The sequence below is a fragment of the Canis lupus genome, chromosome 17, assembly GCF_011100685.1.
Source record: "Canis lupus familiaris isolate Mischka breed German Shepherd chromosome 17, alternate assembly UU_Cfam_GSD_1.0, whole genome shotgun sequence".
Taxonomy (NCBI): Eukaryota; Metazoa; Chordata; class Mammalia; order Carnivora; family Canidae; genus Canis; species Canis lupus.
In genome coordinates, this window is record NC_049238.1 from 34207211 (window position 1) to 34229134 (window position 21924).

The following is a 21924-nucleotide window of genomic DNA, read 5'->3' on the forward strand; positions in this document are numbered from 1 at the left end:
GTGTGGAGCCTGCTTAAGATTCTCTCTCTCCCTCTGCCTCTCCTCTGCTCGTTTTCTCTCCCCCTAACGTCCAAAAAAAAAAAAAAAAAAAAGTCCTACCAAGTGATTTCTTCAAGGCAGGCAGATTCAGGGAAAGTTGTAAGAAAAATGCCTCTGTTCCTAGAAAATGACAACATCCACGATGTATTTTTTTAGCTCATGAATAAACTATCTCTCATCATCATTCTTAGTAAATGGGTAGCTGAGCTGTCATTAGAATTAGTCATTAGAAGTCCTTAGTCTGGCATCACCAATGAGAGATTTCTTGTTATTAAGGGCAGCCTCAAAGTCTGTGTGTGTGTTCACGTGCGTAGCTCCACAGGTACACATTTGGCTGTGTGCTTCTCCTTGCCTCTTCACACAGAAATTTCTTCTCCTGAATCAGTCAACAATAGCCTGTGCCCAAATATGTCACAGATATTGTCACAGATATGAAGGTGTGTGCAAGAAAAGTGGATCTCAGCCCTCAAGATAGTTAGAAACTATTTGGGGACATAAGACATATTCCCATGAAGCCTTCCCAATGCCAGCAGAATGGATGGTTATCATATTTTTATTAATAATATGGGGATGCTAACATCTGCATCTTATTTGCATGAATCACAAAGCCTTAAACAAAACAGGTAGGAAAAAATAAATCCATGCCATTTATTTCAAATATAGTAAAATACAATAAATATACAATAAATAACAATTTATTTTGAGTATATAAGTAGCATACTGGTGTGCAGGAGTAAAAAAGATAGGTGAGATTCTTTTAATGGCCAAAATATTACATAAATTCAGAATTTAAGGAAAAGGGACAGTCTTGCTATTATTGCAATGGCAATGGCAAAAAAGTATGGTTTCTCGAGCCTTTTTCTCAAACCCCAGACATGTGTTAAGAATAAGCTGCTGGGTGGGCACCTGGATAGCTGAGTCCATTAAGCTTCTGACTCTTGGTTTCAGCTCAGGTCCTGATCAGGGCTCAGGTTGTGAGAGGCTCCAGGCTCAGCTCAGAGTCTGCTTAAGATTCTCTCTCTCTCTCTCCCTCTCCTTTGGCCCCTCCCCCACCCACTCATGCACACGTGTGCATGCGCTCTCTTTCTCTCTCGAATAAATACATAAATCTTTTTCTAAACTACATAAATCTTTAAAAAATAATAGTAAGCTGCTGTACTAGGTAGGTAGATTTCTAGATATCCAGGTTTCGGCCCGAAGTCCTCCACAGACATACTTATACTACCTGTACTAATTGAGGTCCGAACTAGATGATGGCTAATACTCTTCTAATGAACATTTCTATTCTTTGATAAATACATCCAGGTCCTATTCCCTCTCCACCCGCCTTCTCCACTCCCATAAACTATAGTGTACAACGTTAAAGTATTTGTGAATCTATGACTTTAATTTTTCTGTTTATATATTGACCTCTTTATGGCAACTGGTTAACAAAGCAAAATCTTAATTCATACTGCTAAAACTTAGCATTAAATAGTCATCAGTTTTATATTTTCTAGTCCTAATAATCTACCCATATTAATGTGGCATATTGTTCAAAATTGTACAAAAGTTTTGGTGTAGCTACAATTCAAAATGGTGAAACTCAGATCAAATAATTATGTATTCATTGTTTTTAGCTGGCTTAAAAATTGGCTTAGCTACATAGCAACCAAGAGTAAGGAAATATTTAATTTCTCTTTTTATGATAATCCAGTGACAACATCTAAGTATGACTTTGGTATAAAAAGGCTACACAAACATCCTTTCAACCAGAAAGTCTTATTAAACCCACGGAAAAAAATTAAGAGAAGAAGATAAATATGGGTTGTAGTATCAAACTTTCTATTATCGTTTTTATGTTGGAAATATTCTTGTTTGGACATCTGAATGTTAGGACAATTATCACCTAGTAACAGCAGTGGATTCAAGTAAAATGAACTCCAATAAAATGCTACACAATAAAAGCTCTCCTTGTTCTGAAATACCCTGTTGAGTCATTTCAGTAAATAGATAAAAGAAATCCAAAATGGAAAAAAGGAAACATGCTCAAGTTTCCATGAAGCTGTATATGCTAAGGTGAATAATTGAAACAAAAATAAATCAGGGAATTGAGAAATATGCTGAAAAGTTGTTCAAATACTACCCTTGCTTGCATCTAGCTCCATTATACAGTTTAAAATTTGGCCAAATTCTTAAAGTATTTGTTAAACAGTTCCTGCATGTGACATATGTTTCCAGGATACTTCTGACATTGATATGAGAGATTATAAAACATTTAGAAATGAAAATGTTACTCTCCAACAAAAAACACTGCAACTTCCAAGCTTCTTCTGAATTCATAAAATGGAAAAACATTTGGAAAATAGTACCTTTCAGTTTCAAAATGTTCAAATAATATACTTTAAAACAAACACAGAAAGTGTAATTGTTCAAGGCGGAGACAAGCCTAAATAAAATAAGATGCTAAAATTTATTCTAGGAGTTATTACTTTTCCTTTGAAGCCTCAATCCTATTTACTCCATTATAAATAAATTTTTTTATCCCTTCAGCTGGGAAGGATAATTTTTACCCTACCAACATGATGACAGTACCACTGCAGTGCTCACCCAGCAAGAAATGCATGATGAATAGGAAGTAGCATCAATTCTTTCTATCAAATGAAGTGTATGCAAGAATCGATTTGCAATGCGTTAATTTAAGAACTCAGCAGAGAGGCTTCTACTATATCTGGCTGATCTAAACTTGAGCTCATGATAACACTGCACAAAGCTATGGTAGATAAAAGTGATAGGTAATGCCAATAGAACAATCCCACTGACAACACAAACTCCTCCAAGAATTCTTCCAGGCATGGTGATAGGATACATATCTCCATAGCCAACTGTAGTCATAGAGATAATCACCCACCAGCAGGCAGCAGGGATGCTGGCGAAGTCCTTGTTGGATGTTTCCAGGTCCAACCCATGTTCAAGAAGCTGGGAAAGTGCACTAAAGATTGCCATGGCAACACAAATGAAGACGAGTAACATAACCATCTCTCGGTAACATCGTTTGAGAGTCAAACCAAGTGTCTGGAGACCAATGAAGTGACGGGCAAGTTTAATCACCCAAAAAATCCTCATCATTCTAAGCACCCTCAAGGTGACTCCAGCCCTCTGGAGTTGAGAGTTCTCGCCCGTAAATACTGTCATTAACACGGAGATGTAATACGGTGTGATTGCCAGTAAATCAATGATGTTCAGGGGTCTCTTGACAAACTCACACTTGTTTTTGGAGACGATGAACCTCACGATGCACTCTGCAGTGAACCAACCTATGCAGATAGCTTCAATGATCCTGTCAAGAGAACAAAAGAATTGATCATTTTATTTTTAAGCATTTTAACAGCTCTTCGATATCTTCAGATAGTACTGACAAACTACTTAAGCTACTTTTTCCAGAAAACATAAAGAACAGACAGCATTACCAACATCATCAGACCCACCAGGACACAACAGAGCAACAAGTAATACAATTCAAACGAAAATTGATCTTAATAAAGTTTCTATTTATATTACTGCATGTAATACCACTAAGTATTTTTTTTTGCTTGTCACTAATCCTTTAAAAAATTGATCTCTGGGGCACCTGGGTTGCTCAGTGGTTGAGTGTCTGCCTTTTAGCTCAGGTTGTGATCCCGGAGTCCTGAGACCCAGTCCCGCGTCGGGCTCCCCATGGGGAGCCTGCTTCTGCCTCTGCCTATGTCTCTGCCTTTCTGTGTGTCTCATGAATAGGTAATTAAAATCTTTAAAAAAAAAAAAAAAAAGATCTCTTATTTGGTGTTTTAAAATTACTTATATGAGGATCCCTGGGTGGCGCAGCGGTTTGGCGCCTGCCTTTGGCCCAGGGCGCGATCCTGGAGACCCGGGATCAAATCCCACATCGGGCTCCCGGTGCATGGAGCCTGCTTCTCCCTCTGCCTGTGTCTCTGTGCCTCTCTCTTTCTCTGTGACTATCATAAATAAAAAAAATAAAAAATAAAAAAATTACTTATATGCAGCTAGCCACAACATGAAATATTACTTATTCTATGAGGACAGTGGTTCTCAACTGTGATGCCAGTTATGAGATGGGTCAGAATGATTTTGTTTCTACAGAGAGTGGACTTACCCAAGTTTTTGCTGATTTATTATTTATTGGTAAATAAGAATGAACTCAAGAGCATTTCCTAAAATGTTACTTGGCTTTCTTTTCCTGTAGGCTTATGTGGGAAACACTGAAGTTGAGCTACTTTTTTTGGTTTTGCAGGAGTGCCAGTGACCTTACCAGGACAGCACCAGGTTATGACCATCCTTATCACAAAGGTCACCGTGGAAAGAAGGCTGAGGATTCCTACACTGGGGCAAAGCAATCTCTAGATTCTTCCCAAACACCTAACTAGTTTGTTTGTTTTCCATAGCTATTTTTATGCAACATGTATTTTAAAATATAAGGCCACATTTTACCTAAAGCAGTATTTACCAACCTTTCCGCATCACAGCACGCATTGAAAATAATAATATTTATATAGCACACTGGCAGCAAGGGGTAGTATTCTTGAAGTAGAAGACACCAGCCTGGGGGGCTCTGGCTACCCTGGCCCTTGCCTGCACTCCTCAAGGCTGAGGAAATTAAATCTCAGCACACTGTTTTAGAAGCCTTGATCCAGAGAGAGAGGTAATTCTGAGTTTTTTTTTTTTTTTTTAATTTTTTTTTATTTATTTATGATAGTCACAGAGAGAGAGAGAGAGGCGCAGAGACACAGGCAGAGGGAGAAGCAGGCTCCATGCACCGGGAGCCCGACGTGGGATTCGATCCTGGGTCTCCAGGATCGCGCCCTGGGCCAAAGGCAGGCGCTTAACCGCTGCGCCACCCAGGGATCCCAATTCTGAGGTATTTTTAATCGAATTACATTTTGAAACTCTAACTAAAAGTTGTAATTGTTATCCCATCATTCATTTTTCTCCACATAATTCTTTCCCACCACTTATCTAGACCCAAACATCAGAAGTACAATGAAGAGACAAGAAATTGGAGTAGGTGGGATGCAAGGGGCCCCTGCCTTGAGGCAACGTTTTGAAAAGAATTAATGTGCAGTCCACAAATCACAAGTTGCATTGGAAGTTACTCGGGAAAATGAATAAATGAAATGAACCATGTTCACCTATCCTAGAGCTGGCAGGGCTGTAAAGGTTAACTGTACTTATTTATTGAATAGGTAATACATTCACATGGTTTAAACTTAAAAGATGAAAATAGAGAGTATAAGAAGATAATTCTCACTTTTGCCCCATTCCCCATTACTGGAACCCAATCCCTTCAGAGGCTCTAGGGGAGAATCCACTCCTTGCCTCTTGCAGCTTCTGGGGCCTGTGGGCATTCTTTGGCTTGTAGCTGTATCTCACTTCAGTCTCCGCCTCTTCCTCCTCTGTCATGGTGTCAAATCCCTCTGCTTCCTTCTTGTGAGGATACATATGATACCATTTAGGGCCCACTGGGCTAATCCAGGATAACCCTCCATCTCAAGATCCTTAATTTAATCATATCTGCAAAAACTCTTCCGCATATAAGTAACACCTGCCGGTTCCAGGGATTAGGACCTGATATGTTTGCGGAAAAGTAGGGAGTGTTTTTCAATCTACCATACCAAGTCAGCAAATAAAGTCACAGCTTCCCCCACTGTTTCTCTACTGCATATTCTGCTGCTCCATGGATTGCATTCCCCTGTGGTTGGCAGTAGCTGCCCTGTCCCCACCAGGCCATCAGTAAAAGCTGCTGCAATGATGGCCTCTTTGAACCTGGCGGCTTAGAAAAGTGGGAGAGTAAAGAAACTTGGCAGATCTAAGAGAAGAGGAAGCTGCATTTTTTTCAATATACAGTTTTAACAAATAAAATACCACATATAACACTTCTCCTTGGTAATGCTCATCAAATAGTCCATAGGTCCCCCCATATTTCCAGCCCTCTCTACAGTGAGGCAGGGTCATATGATCAGTTTGGACCAATGAACCATGAGCAAAATGACTCTATTGCTTCTGGATGAAAGCACTTAAGAGTGAAGGCTAATTCTCTTCCCTGCCATGGCAACCTGGAAGACATGTATCCTAAATGGATACAAGATGGCTGGGGCTGCTATCCACCCAAGCCTCTGAGTGTCTGTATGGAAAAAGAAACATTCTCCATCCTGACTCATATCGGATAGGATACATGAGCAACATATAGATCTTTGTTGTTCTAAGCCGCTGAGATCTTTAAACTGGTTGCCATCCTAGGTAATAAACTGGTAAATATAGTAAGCAGTAAGATATACACACAAAGCAATTGCAGCAGCACACAGTAGTGATGGTCATCATTTTCTTAGATTGGCTGTGGGTTAAATGCACCAGTTGTCCAGCAAGAGTACTGCATCTCTTCCCCGGCCAGATAGGAGCAAGAGTGCTGCATCTGATGCCCAAAGCCTGCCACTGCTCCTGCTCTGAAGGGGCCTATCAGGCAGCAGACTCACATTGATCTTATAAGGGCTCTCCCAGCAATATAACTCGAAGATTCTATTAAATTAAGAAGAGCAAAATTTCTAATGGTGCCAAAAATATCAGAAAATGTTCTAATTATTTCCACCAGCAGCCAAAGCTGTTCAGATTAAAAAGGAGGAAATCCAAATGGTAGAATAATCCCTCAGTAAGGGAATTTCAAAGAGGTAAACTCCTCTGTAATTAGGCCCTCTGGGCTCTTCCTGCCCACCCCCCAAATCAGATGCAGTTTATCTAGAATTCCATGCCAAAGGGATGAATCAGTGAGACACCCCAGGCATCCCTCCTTCACCTAGGACTATGCCAAGGCAGTCTCCAACAACAAACACGATGAAGCCTGCCAAAACGCCCCATGTTTCCAAATGGCACTCTCGCCAAAGCCACCACCACCAACTGCTGGAAAACAGTACTGTTTTACTGAGTGCGATAGCCAACAATCGGGTACTCCCAAAGGTTACTTCTATAAAAAACAAACAGGAAAAAAAACCTAAAGAAGATACTAAGAACACCATATTCCTTAGAAGCCCATTCTGATTTCTTTTGAGGCCCAAACACAGAAGCTCATGAACTAATGGCTAATAAAAATAGTTACCACTTATCTAAGCCTTTCCCTCGGGCACTGTGCTAAACACTTTATAGACATCACTTCATTTAATCCTTTTCTAGAAAAGGAAAGTGAATGAAGTGTGTAGTTCCCCTAATATCCCCATTCTCCACATGATGGAACTGAGGCTAAAAAGTTAAACATCTGGGATCCCTGGGGTGGCGCAGCGGTTTGGCGCCTGCCTTTGGTCCACGGCGCGATCCTGGAGATCCGGGATCGAATCCCACGTCGGGCTCCCGGTGCATGGAGCCTGCTTCTCCCTCTGCCTGTGTCTCTGCCCCTCTCCCTCTCTCACTGTGTGCCTATCATAAATAAATTTAAAAAAAAATAAAAATAAATAAAATAAATAAAATAAAAAGTTAAACATCTTTCCCAAGGTCACACAACTAAGAGATCGCAGTGGCACGTGTACCGAAACACACATCTCTTAGGCTTTGAAGCTCTATGGAACTTCTGAAAATACAAAAGATTTTTATGGCAATGTTCGCTGTGAATGTTAAATGATAGATGTCAATCTTTTGGTCTCCATGGTTTATGTGATAGAGCAGCATTTTTCAAACTGTCAGTTCTTAACCCATTAGTGGATCAAAATTGACTTTTTTTCCCCCAGAAATTGAATAGAAAATATCAGAGTGCAAGTATAGTCCTATGAAACTTTCATTTCAGTTACATGTAATTTACGTTAATTCACAGTGTAAAACGTGTTCCTTCCTGTAGGTACTGGAGGACCACCACAATTGCTGGCTACCAGCAGTCACTTAACTGATCCCTCAGGATAGAAGGCCCATTCAGGAAGGACTCAGAGTTTTACAGAAGCACCAAAAAGGGAGCAAGTGCCTTTAAGCACTAACCAGTTCTACCCCTCGCCCTCCCACCCAGCCAAATGCTAGACAAAACAGAAGAGGCCATTAACTACGCTGTGTGAGGTAAAGACTAGTCTACCTCTGTGTACTATCTTCTCAACTTTTTTCACCAACGTTTTATTATGAAAAATTTCAAACATGGAGCAAATTCATTTATATTTTAAATTTTTTTTTTTAAGATTTTATTTATTTATTCCTGAGAGACACACACAGAGAGAGAGGCAGAGACACAGGCAGAGGGAGAAGCAGGCTCCATGCAGGGAACCCGATATGGGACTTGATCCCGGGACTCCAGGATCACGCCCTGGGCTGAAGGCAGGCACCAAACCACTGAGCCACCCAGAGATCCCTCATTTATATTTTAAATATACTTGTTTATCACCTATTCACTTCTCTACCCATCTATTTTCTTTTGTCTCTACCCATCTATTAATCTTTTTTATGAAGAGGGAAATTCACTTCCATCTAAAAACTTCATAGTGCATTTCATTAACTACAGTTCAATACTTGTTTCATTTTTTTCTTTTTCTTTCTTTAAAAAAGATTTTATTTATTTATTTTAGAAAAAGAAAGAGGGTAAGAGTGCGCATGCGCATTGTGGGGGAGAGGGAGTGGGGTGGAGCCCAACACAGGGCTCAATCCCACCACCCTGAGATCATGACCTGAGTCGAAAACAAGAGTCCAATGCTTAATGGATTGAGCCACCCAGGTGCCCCATTTGTCTTTTTTTAAGAGCAAAGTGCACTTCCCTCTAGAAACTTCAAAGTGCATATCATTAACTAGTGTTCAATATTTGTTTCTCTCTCTTTTAAGATTTTATTTATTCAGGAGAGACACAGAGAGTGAGGCAGAGACATACACAGAGGGAGAAGCAGGCTCCTTGCAGGGAGCCTGATGCGGAACTCGATCCTAAGACCCTGGGATCACAACCTGAGCCGAAGGCAGATGCTCAACCACTGAGCCACCCAGATGTCCCTCATTTTTTCTTTTGATGCAAACTTCACATGCAAGGAAATATACAATTTTTTTTTTTTTTTTTTTTTTTAATGATAGTCACAGAGAGAGAGAGGCAGAGACACAGGCAGAGGGAGAAGCAGGCTCCATGCACCGGGAGCCCGACGTGGGATTCGATCCCGGGTCTCCAGGATCGCGCCCTGGGCCAAAGGCAGGCGCCAAACCGCTGCGCCACCCAGGGATCCTGAAATATACAAATCTTAAGTGTGCATTCACTGAGTTTTGACAAAGACATAACCGCTATCATTTAAACTCCTTTTTTTTTTTTTCATTTAAACTCCTATTAAGATATACAGCGTTCACATCACCCCAGGAATTTCCAAGTCTTATTTTTGTTATTGCCTTCTCTCACTTCCCAGATCCATTAGACACTTAGCAAGTGCTCAACAGATGTTTGTCCAGTACAATGTAAATGACTTTGGTAGAATTCAAGGGCCCACGATGGCCACTCCACAGCCACAAGAAGCCTTTTGGTTCTTTGGGACCTCAAGGGATAACTGGAAGCATGCCATTAAAATTGTGTTGAATTCAATTGGATCCTTTTCTTATACCATATACAAAAATTAACTCAAAATGGATTACAGACTTCAAACTACAAAATTCCTAGAAGAAAACATAGGGAAAAAACTTCATAACATTGGACTTGGCTCTGATTTCTTGGATATGACACCAAAACCACAGACACCAAAAGCAAAAACAGACAAATGAGATTTAGAAAAAGGGGAAAAACTTAAACACTTTTGTGCATTAAAGGACACAATCTCTAAGCAGAGTGAGAAAGGCAATCTACAGGGGTACCTGGGTAGCCCAGTTGGTTGATCTACACTCTTGGCTTTGATTTTGGTCTGATCTCAAGATCGTGAGCTCAAGCCCCACACTGGACTGTGGGCTAAGCACAGAGTCAGCTTGGGTTTCTCTCTCCCCCTCCCTGTGCCCCATCCCACCCCCACCCCCACACATGTGCACTCTCTCTCTCTCTCTCAAATAAATAAGTAAATCATTCGAAAGAAAAGGCAATCTACAGAATGGGGGAAGTTATTTGCAAAGTTATTAGACATAATAAAGGGTCAACATCCAGGAAATATGAAGAATTCCTAAAACTCGACGACAAAAAAAATCAATCAAACAATTAGCAAAGGGTTTGATAGACATTTATCAAAAATGATATATGATGGCCAACAAACATATGAAAAGATGCTCAACATCACTAATCATCTGAGAAATGCAAATCAAAACCATGAGGGGGTATCCTCACATCCATTAGGATGACTACTATTTTTTTTTTTTTTTTAGGATGACTACTATTAAAAAAAAAAAACTGACAAGTGTTGGTGGGGATATGGTAAAATTAGACCCTTTGGGCATTGCTGGTGGGATTACAAAATGGTGCAGCAGCTAAGGATATCACTGGGGGGATCCTCAAAAAATTAAAAATAGAACTGATCATATAGTAATATGATTCAGCAATCTTGCTTCAGGGTACATATCCAAAGAATTGAAAGCAGAGTCTGGAAGCAGTATTTGCACACCTGTGTTCATAGCAGCACTATTCACAATAGCCAAGAAATGGAAGCAATCTGAATGTCCATCAACAATGAACAGATAAACAAATGTAGTATATACATACAATGGAGTATTATTCAGGAATACAAAGGAAAGAAATCTGTCATATGCTACAAAATGGATGAACCTTGAGGATATTATGCTAAGTGAAATAATCTAGCCACAAAAAGACAAATACTGTATGGTTTCCTTTTATCTCTTATATCTCACTTTTATGAGATAACCTAAAGTAGTCAAATTCATAGAAAAAGAAAGTAGAATGGTATTCACCAGGGGCTAGCAGGGGAGGAGAAAGAGGAGTTGTTTAATAGGCAGAGAGTTTCAGATTCGCAGGATGAAAATGTTCTGGAAATCCATTTCATAACAATGTGAATATTCCTATAACATTACTGAAATATACATTTAAAAATGGTTAAAATGGGAGGCACCTATGTGTCACAGTCAATGAACATCAGGCTCTTGGTGGCTCCGGTCATGATCTCTGGGTCTGGGATCCAGCCCTCGGTTGGGCTGTATGCTCAGCGCAGGGTCTGCTTGCAATTCTCTCTCCCTCTCCTTCTGCCCCTTCCCTCATGTTCTCTCTCTAAGATAAGTAAGTCTTTAAAAATATTTTTAAATGGTTAAAATGGTAAATTTTAAGGTTTTTAAAAATATCAGAATAATAATTTAAAAATAATAATAAGGCTGTGGTGGGATTCAAACTCATCAGAAACTGGAGCCTTAATTCAGAGCCTTGGACCACTGGGCCATCCTGGCACAAGGGGAAAAAAATGGTACTGACACTGTCATTAATTAACTTAGTGACATATTCTGCTTTACTTCAAAAGGATTTAAGGTTGATTGTTCTTGGTATTTGCACCAAGCAGAACCTGATTCAAATTTGAAACAGGGACAATTAGGAAAATAAAAATATAAAAACACCCAAAGACTGAGTATTTTTACTAGATAGTTGACCTGATGAAGCTAAATGAACTACAAAAACATACAACAGAACAGAGAACCACCTGAAATAGTTATTATAAACATGTTATAAATTTTATACACATATACACTTATGTAATTATAACAATACTATATTAAAAATAAGTACAATATCACAATTTATAAGAATGTAACATAAGGGCACCTGGGTAGGTCAGTCGATTAAGGGTCCAACTCTTGATTTTGGCTTAGGTCATGATCTCAGGATCAAAGATGGAGCCCCATGTGGGGCTCCATACTGGGCCTGGAGCCTACTTAAGATTCTCCCTTTCCGGGGATCCCTGGGTGGCGCAGCGGTTTAGCGCTTGCCTTTGGCCCAGGGCATGATCCTGGAGACCCGGGATCAAATCCCACATCGGGCTCCCAGTGCATGGAGTCTGCTTCTCCCTCTGCCTGTGTCTCTGCCCCTCTCTCTCTCTCTCTCTCTGTGACTATCATAAATAAATAAATAAATAAATAAATAAATAAATAAATAAATAAACTTAAAAATTTAAAAAAAAAAGATTCTCCCTTTCCTCTGCCTTCCTACCCCCCTCCTTCTCTAAAAGTTTTTTTAATAATAATAAAATAAAATAAAATGAAAAAGAATATGACATAAGAAAATGCTATATTAACTCAAATCCCAATAACTATTTCCTATTAAATTATCTTTAAAATTTGTTTTCTATTTCTTCCAGTATTATTGCAATATGATAGATATATAACATTGTATTAGTTTTAGATATACAACACAACTATTTGGTATAGTATATACTATGAAATGACTGCCACAATAGTTAACATCCACTACTTCACATAGTTACAAATGTTTTTTCTTGTGATAAGAACTTTAAGATCTACTCTAGTAGCAACTTTCAAATATATAATATTGTTGACTATAATCACAATGCACTACACCCCCACAGAGTTATTGATCTTGTAACTGCAAGTTTGTATCTTTTGACACCTTCACCCACATTTCTCCCACCCCTGAGCTCCTCCTCTGGCAACCATCAAACTGTCCTATGAGTTTGGTTCTTTTTAGATTCCACATATAAGTAAGATTATACAGTATTTATCTTTCTTTGTCTGACCTATTGCACTTAGTAAAATGCCCTCAAGGTCCATTCATGTTGTCACAAATGGCAAATTCCCTTCTATTTGCGGATGAGTAATATTCCATAATATATATGCCACATTTTCTTTACTACTCATTGTCAATGAACACTTACATGGCTTCCAAGTCTCGATTATTGTAAATAATAGCTTCAAATTATCTTTAAATTGAAATAGGATTTTAAAAATCAACTTTATTGTCTTGGTGGGGAAAGAAGAAATATAAATTCCTTAAAGACAAATGTGTGTGTGTGTGTGTGTGTGTGTGTGTGTAAAGATAATAGGCTGTGATCATTTTTTACCCAAAATAAAGATATTATGTCCTTCTTTTGCACATCAAACTAGTAACTCACTGCAGAACTTTGAATAAGATATTTAATCTCTCCTCCTGAATTGTCTTCATTGGTTAAATGGTGACAATAATAATAGAACCTATCTCTCAAGTGGTCGCAAGAATTAAATGAAATAATATAAAATAACAGTAAGTACTGGACAGATTGTGGCTATAATTACTGTTACAAACCATCTCTGGGCTCACGGTCCTACTTTTACACTAAAAGAAGTTCAGTTTAGTGCCTTCCTGAGTAGAAAGAGAAAGCAAGGATGAATGTTCTAGCCTTTCATTCTTTCTTCTTTCACGAATTCTGCCTATATTCTTATACACTGCTGGTTGCAGCATAAATTGGTAAAACCTTTTAAAAGAGTAATTGTTAGGATATATCAAGCTTAATGCTGCACAGGAGACCCAGCCATCCACTGCAAGAATATATCCCACACACTTACCCTCATATCGACACAAGAACTGTAGAGTGAGACCCACTGTTTGTAATAGGCAAGGATAAAAAAAGATACAGAAATGTCTATGCACAGGAGATTGATTATATAAATATTTCCCAAAGTTATTAGGTTGAATCATATGAAATTGATATCGGCAACATTATGACTCTACCTTATACTATGTAGGCAAGGAAAGGAATAAGGTGCATTCCTGTATTTTGATGGGAAACATTCAGACATACAGCTGCAGAACGGTACACAAAATATGTTATAATGGTATGAATGTGCACACACAATGTTTGGGAAGGATACTCAAGAAACTGTTAACACCACTTGCTACTCCTAGGGAGAGAGCCTAGGAGCCTGATGCAGAATGGAAACTCACTTTTTACTTCATTCCCTTTCGTGCTGTTAAATGCTTTACCATGTGCATACATTATTTTTCTAATTTAATAACAAATTTAAGAAAAAGTAAAATGCATGCCCAAATAGAAGAGCAATCACCATGATGGAGTTGTCAGCAGCTTGAGTCAGCCAGCACAACCCCAGGAATGCCACAAAAGGAAAAGTCACATTCTTCCTACCCTAAGCTTTCAGGCCTAAATGTACAAGGCATTTCCAACCACAATTCTATCAGGCACATACAGTATAAAAATACATAGGTAATAAAAATTTCCAACACACTGCACATCAATGTCACCACTTTACCTAAAGTGTCTTTTATGTCCTTACAAGAGTTTTCTCCATAACAATAAGTTAAATGGGAAAAATAGCAGAATTTTAAAAACAAATCTTGGGCAGCCCGGGTGGCTCAGCGGTTTAGTGCCACATTCAGCCCAGGGCGTGATCCTGGAGACCTGGGATGGAGTCCCCATCAGGCTCCCTACATGGAGCCTGCTTCTCCCTCTGCCTATGTCTCTGCCTCTCTCTCTCAATCTGTCTCTCATGAATAAATAAATAAAATCTTTATTTTTTTTATTTTTATTTTTTATTTATTTATGATAGGCACACAGTGAGAGAGAGAGAGAGGCAGAGACACAGGCAGAGGGAGAAGCAGGCTCCATGCACCGGGAGCCCGATGTGGGATTCGATCCCAGGTCTCCAGGATCGCGCCCTGGGCCAAAGGCAGGCGCCAAACCGCTGCGCCACCCAGGGATCCCAAATAAAATCTTTAAAAAATAACAATAAAAATAAAAACAAATCTTGATTTTTCTTGTACACTTTAATTACCTTCAAAAAAAATCCGTATCATTCATATCTTTTTATCTTCCAAACTAGATCAATAATGAGAATAAATACAGATTATGTACCGACTCAAGTGCCAAGCATCTTTCTCTAAATTTATATGTATTAATTCATTTAGTTCTTACGACTAAATACAACAGGTTTTGTTATTTTCACCACTTATGATGGAGGAAACTGAGGTAAAGACAAATCATTTGCTCATGCCCCACAGCTCATCAATGGCAGATTAATAATACATACTCATCACAGTTACATTGAATCCTGGCTGGGATTTATATATTTCCTTATTGCTGTAATCATTGTATACTTGTTATTTTATGTTCCCCACTTGATACTACTGTTGTTTACTTATGCCTGTGTTTGGGTGGCCATTTCTTTAGCACACGGGCAGGATAAGGATAGTGATAAATAGAAACACCATTGGGAGTTGAGGATTGGCTATGCAGGCCTAGGCTCCCCACTTGGAGTTTTTAAAGGGCTGCTATAATTCTGCTGGATCTCTTCTCCCTGTGACCACATGCACTAGGCTGCCCTCGCTTTCAATCCTCACTTAGCAGACAGAAGCGTGTGGTTCTCTCTGTGGCCAGAGTAAAATGGGGCTCTACCTCCTAACTGCACAACAGTTTCTCCTCTGTCATTTCTCTGTCCTCTGTTTTAGCAACGTAGGCACCAGATCCACATTCTCTCTTTATAGGTAAACAGGGACCACTAACCTTTAGCAAAGGAACAACCAGGTTCTTGACTAGACATATGAATGCAGCGACATTTAAGAAGCTCTTTAAAAAGGGATCCCTGGATGGCGCAGCGGTTTGGCGCCTGCCTTTGGCCCAGGGCGCAATCCTGGAGACCCGGGATCGAATCCCATGTCGGGCTCCCTATATGGAGCCTGCTTCTCCTCTCCCTCTGCCTATGTCTCTGCCTCTCTCGCTCTCTCTCTCTCTCTGTGACTATCGTGAATAAATAAATAAAATCTTAAAAAAAAAAAAAAAGCTCTTAAAAAAAAAAGCCTAATAGAGGCAGCAAAAGTGACAAAGATGGAAAGGTAAATTGGGAGCCTGAAGCTTATTTGATGGCAACGATCATTTATTAAAATGACTAGGAGAGGGATCCCTGGGTGGTGCAGCGGTTTGGCGCCTGCCTTTGGCCCAGGGCGCGATCCTGGAGACCCGGGATCGAATCCCAAATCGGGCTCCCGGTGCATGGAGCCTGCTTCTCCCTCTGCCTGTCTTTCTCTCCCCTCTGTGACTATCATAAATAAATTTAAAAAATTTTTTAAAAAATGACTAGGAGAGCGACACCTGCGTGGCTTAGCAGTTGAGCGTCTGCCTTTGGCTCAGGGCATGGTCCCAGGATCTGGGATCAAGTCCCGCATCTGACTTCTTGGGGGAGCCTGTTTCTCCCTCTGTTTCTCTGCCTCTCTCTCTCTCTCTCTCTGTCTCTCATGAATAAATAAGTACAATCTTTAAAAATAAATAAATAAAATAAAATGACTAGGAGATTGGTGCTTTAAATACACCATGTCCTATGTATAGGTACACACACACATACCCAGGAAGGGAGCCAAGTGATAAAGAGAAAGAGGGAGATTGGCAGGTAGAAGACTATAAAGTTAGGAATCCATTTCTTACCATAAACATCTATGAATAGTTGAGTTTTTCACAACTAGAATGTATTTAAGTATTAACCAGGTGATTTTTAGGTATATATTGTTATTATTCTTTGGAGCCCATAAGTTGGTCATCACTATTATATTATCCCTATTTTATAGCTGAGGAAACACACTCTGGGCTAAGTCGGTGGCCCAGCTGGGGTGCTGAGTCTGCAGCATGGACATTTCTGCTGGAGGAGAGACCAAAGACAGGAGGTCTGGCTAGGGGAACCACCAAACATTCAAAAGCAAAAATAAAGGACAAAAACCAAGCAGTGACAGAAGGAAAAGGAGCAGAGGTGTCAAGTCAGAAAAAGCAAAGTAGAAAAGTATTGTGGTTCTCAGAGAATAGGGCCTCGCTTGGTTGGGAAGTGAGGTGTGCAGTGGGAAGAAGGGGTGACTGTGGAATAATGGCTGGGTGTGTACATGGAAGCTTTACAGTGAGGCTGATGAGTTATGAAAGTCAAGTTACAGCAAAGAGAAACCATTAAAGATTTGCGAACAGGTGGATTCATTCATTCAATAAGCATTTCTTAAGAGGCTACTTACTATGTGCTGGGCATGCTGCCAGACCCCTGAGTTGGGAAGAGGCCAAGTGGACTGTGGGAATACGCACTGGGCAGGAGTTTATGGGATGGCTGGAGGGTGCGAACAGTCAGGAGGCTGTGACACAGGCAAGACAAATGGAAAGCCCAAACTAGCAGAAGATGATAGGAATGAAATGAAGTGAAATGATGGAAGAGAGATGCCAGAAGCCTTCAGCAGAACCCTGCCACTGGCTGGCTATGAGGGGTAGGGAATCCAGCTGCAAGGATGTGAGCAGACATTCATCACTGTCCCAGACCTCCCAGAGAGATATATCAGAAGAGGGAACCAGACTGTCCCTAAAATGAAAGGCAAGTGAAGACAGGGAAACTGCCCAGAAAAATCTCAGTATAAGAGATGCCCACTCTTAAAAAAAAAAAAAAAAAGAGAGAGAGAGATGGCCACTCTGAACCATCTTCATTCTCTTACCAGATGGAAAGACACACATCACCTTTCTAGAGTTAAATTATGTAAAGAATTTCATCAACATCTTGGGGCGCCTGGGTGGCTGTCAGTTAAGCATCCAACTCTTGATTTCAGTTCAGGTCATGATCTCAGGGTCCTGGGATCCAGCCCTGTGACAGCTCCATGGTCAGTGGGAAGTTTGCTTGAGGATTCGCTCCCTCTCCCTCTGTTTCTGCCCCATTCCTCACTCGTGCTCTTTCGCTAATAATTTTTAACAAAAAAAAAAAAAAATTTCAGGGACACCTGTGTGGCTCAGCGGTTGATCATACTCGGGTACGATCCCCGAGTCCCAGGATTGAGTCCCACATCAGGCCTCCTGCATAGAGCCTACTTCTCCCTCTGCCTATGTCTCTGCCTTTCTCTCTCTGTGTGTATCTCATGAATAAATAAATTAAATGTTAAAAAAAAGAATTCATCAACTTCTTGCTTCAGTGTTCATGTTCATTATCTTCTTTAAGATTTTATTTATTTATTTGAGTGAGAGCATGTGTGAGTAGGGGGAGAAAGAGAATCACAAGCAGACTCCCTGCTGAGTGCAGAGCCCAAGGCGAGGCTCCATCTCACAACCTGGAGATCATGACCTGAGCTGAAACCAAGAGTCCAACATTCAATCAACTGAATCACCCAGGCTCCCCATGTTCCTTACCTTCTAACTGAGAACCTTGGCTATGGGGTGACTGTGAAGAAACCATCATGCATTGCAGTGTGAGCTGAGGCTCTCAAAGTCAGGGACATCAGGGTGGCTTCTCTTCCCCAGCTGCTAAGGAATGTGTTTTTAGAAGACCATCATGTTCTCAATGGACATAACATATCGAGTTTAAGACACACCAGCATTCACCCTTGCAGGCCACCTGATTCTCCACTCCTGGTGGGTCCTCCTTCATCCAGCAGACACAGTAATCTCTCACAGTACCTTTACCATCACCTCAAACACAAGTCCATCTACATATAAGAAGGGAAGCCTGTGTGGCTCAACTGGTTAGTATCTGCTTACAAGTCAGTTAAGTGTCTGCTTTCAGCTCAGGTCATGGTCCTGGAGTCCTGGGATCAAGCCCCATGTCTGGCTCCCACTCCTCCTGCCATTCCTCCTGCTTGTGTGCTCTCTCTCTCTCTCTCATCAAATAAGTAAATAAAATATTTTAATAAATAAATAAGTAAATGCTACAAGAAAATCAATCTTGCCACAAGAATTAATCTATTCTATATATATTATATATATTCCATATATAACGACCCAGATGGGTTCTACTCCCTTTTTATTTAATTGGTAATTCACTAGTACAAGACATGTCCAAGATGTATAAAGAACTTTTCAAACTCAACACCCAAAAAAACAAACAATCCAGTCAAGAAATGGGCAGAAGACGTGAACAGACATTTCTCCAAAGAAGACATACACATGGTCAACAAGCACATGAAAAAATGCTTCACATCACCTGTCATCAGGGAAATACAAATCAAAACCACAATGATATACCACTTTACACCAGTGAGAATGGCTAAAATTAACAAGACAGGAAACAACAAATGTTGGCAATGATGTGGAGAAAGGGGAACGCTCTTGCACTATTGGTAGGAATGCAAGCTGGTGCAGCCACTCTGGAAAACAGTGTGGAGGTTCCTCAAGAAGTTGAAAACAGAGCCATCCTATGACCAGCAAATTCCACTACTGGGTATTTACCCCAAAGATACAGATGTAGTGAAAGTACAGGACACCTCCACCCCAATGTTCATAGCAGCAATGTCCATAATATCCAAATGTGGAAGGAGCCCAGATGTCCTTCAGCAGATGAATGGATAAAGAGGATGTGGTATATATGTGTGTGTGTGTGTGTGTTGTATGTATAAACATATACATACATATACATACATATACATACGTATATAAGGATAAGGAGGCAGAAGGATATGTATATATATACACATAATGGAATATTACTAAGCCATCAGAAAGGATGAATACCTACCATTTACACTGATACAGATAGAACTGGAAGGTATTATGCTGAGTGAAATAAGTCAACTAGAGAAAGACAATTATCATATGGTTTCACTCCTACGTGGAATATAAGAAATAGTGAAAGGGCCCATAGTGAAAGGAAAGTGGGGGGAAACTGGGTGGGGAAAAATTAGAGAGGAAGACAAACCATGAAAGATTCCTAACTCTGGGAAACAAACAAAGGGTTGCAGAAGGGGAAGTGGGGGGGATAGAGTAACTGGGTGACGGGCATTAAGGAAGGCACATGAGATGAGCACTGGGTGTTATACTGTATGTTATCAAATTGAATTTAAATTTAAAAAAGAAAGAAAGAAACAAGAAGGATGATCAGAAAACCATCATCTTCTTCGGAGATCACCTTCTAAAAACTGATACCAATTCTCTTCTTTAACAGTATTTTATAATTTTGACATTAAAAATAGTTTTTACCTACAAAGCCACTCAAGATGAATTTCAAAAGTGTGATATTTTCAGAAGTAAGTGAGGTATTTCATGGTAATATCATTATTTGCTACTTTCTAATCACAGGTCCAGAGCTCAAGTTGAGTTATTTTTGCTTAATTACTATGTACCAGGTTCTCATATGCAAATATCAGGACATAAATGATACTTCATCACACAAAGCTTCCAACATACACATTAAAACAAAAGATTATTTCTTTCTACCCAATTATAGGCTATTTTAAAATATGCACAAGTTAGGGGTGACTGGCTAAGCTCAATCGGTGGATCATGCAACTCTAGATCTCCAGGTTATAAGTTTGGGCCCCATATTCAATATAGAGATTACTAAAAAATAATAATAATAAAAAAATAAAAAGATAAAATATGTACAAGTTAGGTCTTATTTTTTTTTTAATTTTTATTTATTTGTGATAGTCACAGAGAGAGAGAGAGAGAGAGGCAGAGACATAGGCAGAGGGAGAAGCAGGCTCCATGCACCGGGAGCCCGATGTGGGATTCGATCCCGGGTCTCCAGGATCGCGCCCTGGGCCAAAGGCAGGCGCCAAACCGCTGCGCCACCCAGGGATCCCAAGTTAGGTCTTATTGAAACAACAAACTAAGTGTTTTAATCTACAGTAAAGGATACAAAACATTTGTAGCACTAAAAGCAGCAATGTTCAACTCCCAGTAATGAGTTACTGACTCCCAACTATCATCAGATAAAAGCTGAATTCATGATCACACCATACAAGGCTCCAGATCATGCCACTCACCGCCTTGCACCATCTGTTCCAAGCAATGTAAAGTATTCTCATGCCTCTTCGTTTGCACATCTAACCCCCACCACCACCATCTTGACTAACAGCAATCAGGCCTTCGAGTCTGAGCTCACGTATCACTAGCCTTGGAAAGCCTCACCCTATGTTCCTAGCATGACTGGGTTTCTCCCATGCCCTCTGAAACAGCCAGTGCGTAACTCTAGCATAGCACATTATCACATTGTGACATGATTGTGTATTTATGTGTTTTCCCAGCTTTTTAGGGCAACGGGATCTGTGTCTGCTTTTATTTATTTATTTTATTTTTTAAAAGATTTTATTTATTTATTCATAGAGACACAGAGAGAGAGAAGGGCAGAGGCACAGGCAGAGGGAGAAGCAGGCTCCATGCAGGGAGCCTGACGTGGGACTCAATCCAGGGTCCCCAGGATCACACCCCCGGCTGCAGGCGGCGCTAAACCTCTGCACCACCGGGGCTGCCCTGTGTCTGCTTTTAAAAAATCACTATAGTGCCTAATCATGAGGTATTCAGTAAAGTTTGAATAAACAAAAGGTATAATAAGTTTTATCATTAGTGAGTTCAGCTGCTTTATGAGGCTCATGAAATATTTACGACAAAAGGATGTATTTGTTGTGTTGATTTAAAAGTTAAACAAAACAAAACAAAGATGAGGTACCTGGCTGGCCCAGTCAGTAGAGCATGTGACTCTTGGTCTTGAGTTGTGAATTTGAGCCCCACACTGGGTATAGAGATTACTTAAAATATTTTTAAATTAAATAAATAAATAAATAAAAATTTAAAACCAAAGATAATATAGTACAGTCCTTACTTCATATCACACACAAAAAGTAATGATATAGTATATAAAAACTATAAAACCATAAAGATTTTATAAGAACACAAAGGAGTCATCTTTGTGATTTGGCAGTGGGCAAACTTTCATATGCAGGACACACAAAGTAGTTACCATAAAAGAAAATCCTGTTGTTAGATTTCATCAAAATTAAAAACTTTGGTACATTAGCCCCTCCCCCTTATCCATGGGGGTACTTTCCAAGACCCCCAGTGGATGACTAAAACCAAGGATAGTATCAAATCCTATATACTATGGGTTTTTTCCTGTATATCCCTCTGATAAAGTTTAATTTACAAATCAGGCCCAGTAGAGATTGACAACAATAGTAAAACAACTTTTATAATATACTGTAATAAAAATTATGTAATTGTGTGGTTTTTCACCTTTTTTTCAAAATATTTTCCCTCACTGTACTCACCCGTCTTCTTGTGATGA

At 39.8% G+C, this 21924-nt stretch overlaps 1 protein-coding gene across 2 annotated transcripts in view; it reads right to left on the reverse strand.

The window, feature by feature from the left end:
* Positions 1 to 305: 305 nt before the first annotated feature.
* The window catches only part of KCNG3 (potassium voltage-gated channel modifier subfamily G member 3), a 47578-nt gene continuing 25959 nt past the window's right edge, over positions 306 to 21924 (reverse strand). Inside the window, exon 2 of one of the 2 annotated variants that reach the window (XM_038561354.1) lies at positions 306 to 3358. In XM_038561354.1, the coding sequence (XP_038417282.1) occupies positions 2713 to 3358 (646 nt within the window). In that variant the 3' untranslated portion in view covers positions 306 to 2712. The remainder of the gene's footprint in view (positions 3359 to 21924) is intronic. The other variant, XM_038561355.1, reaches the window with a different exon arrangement.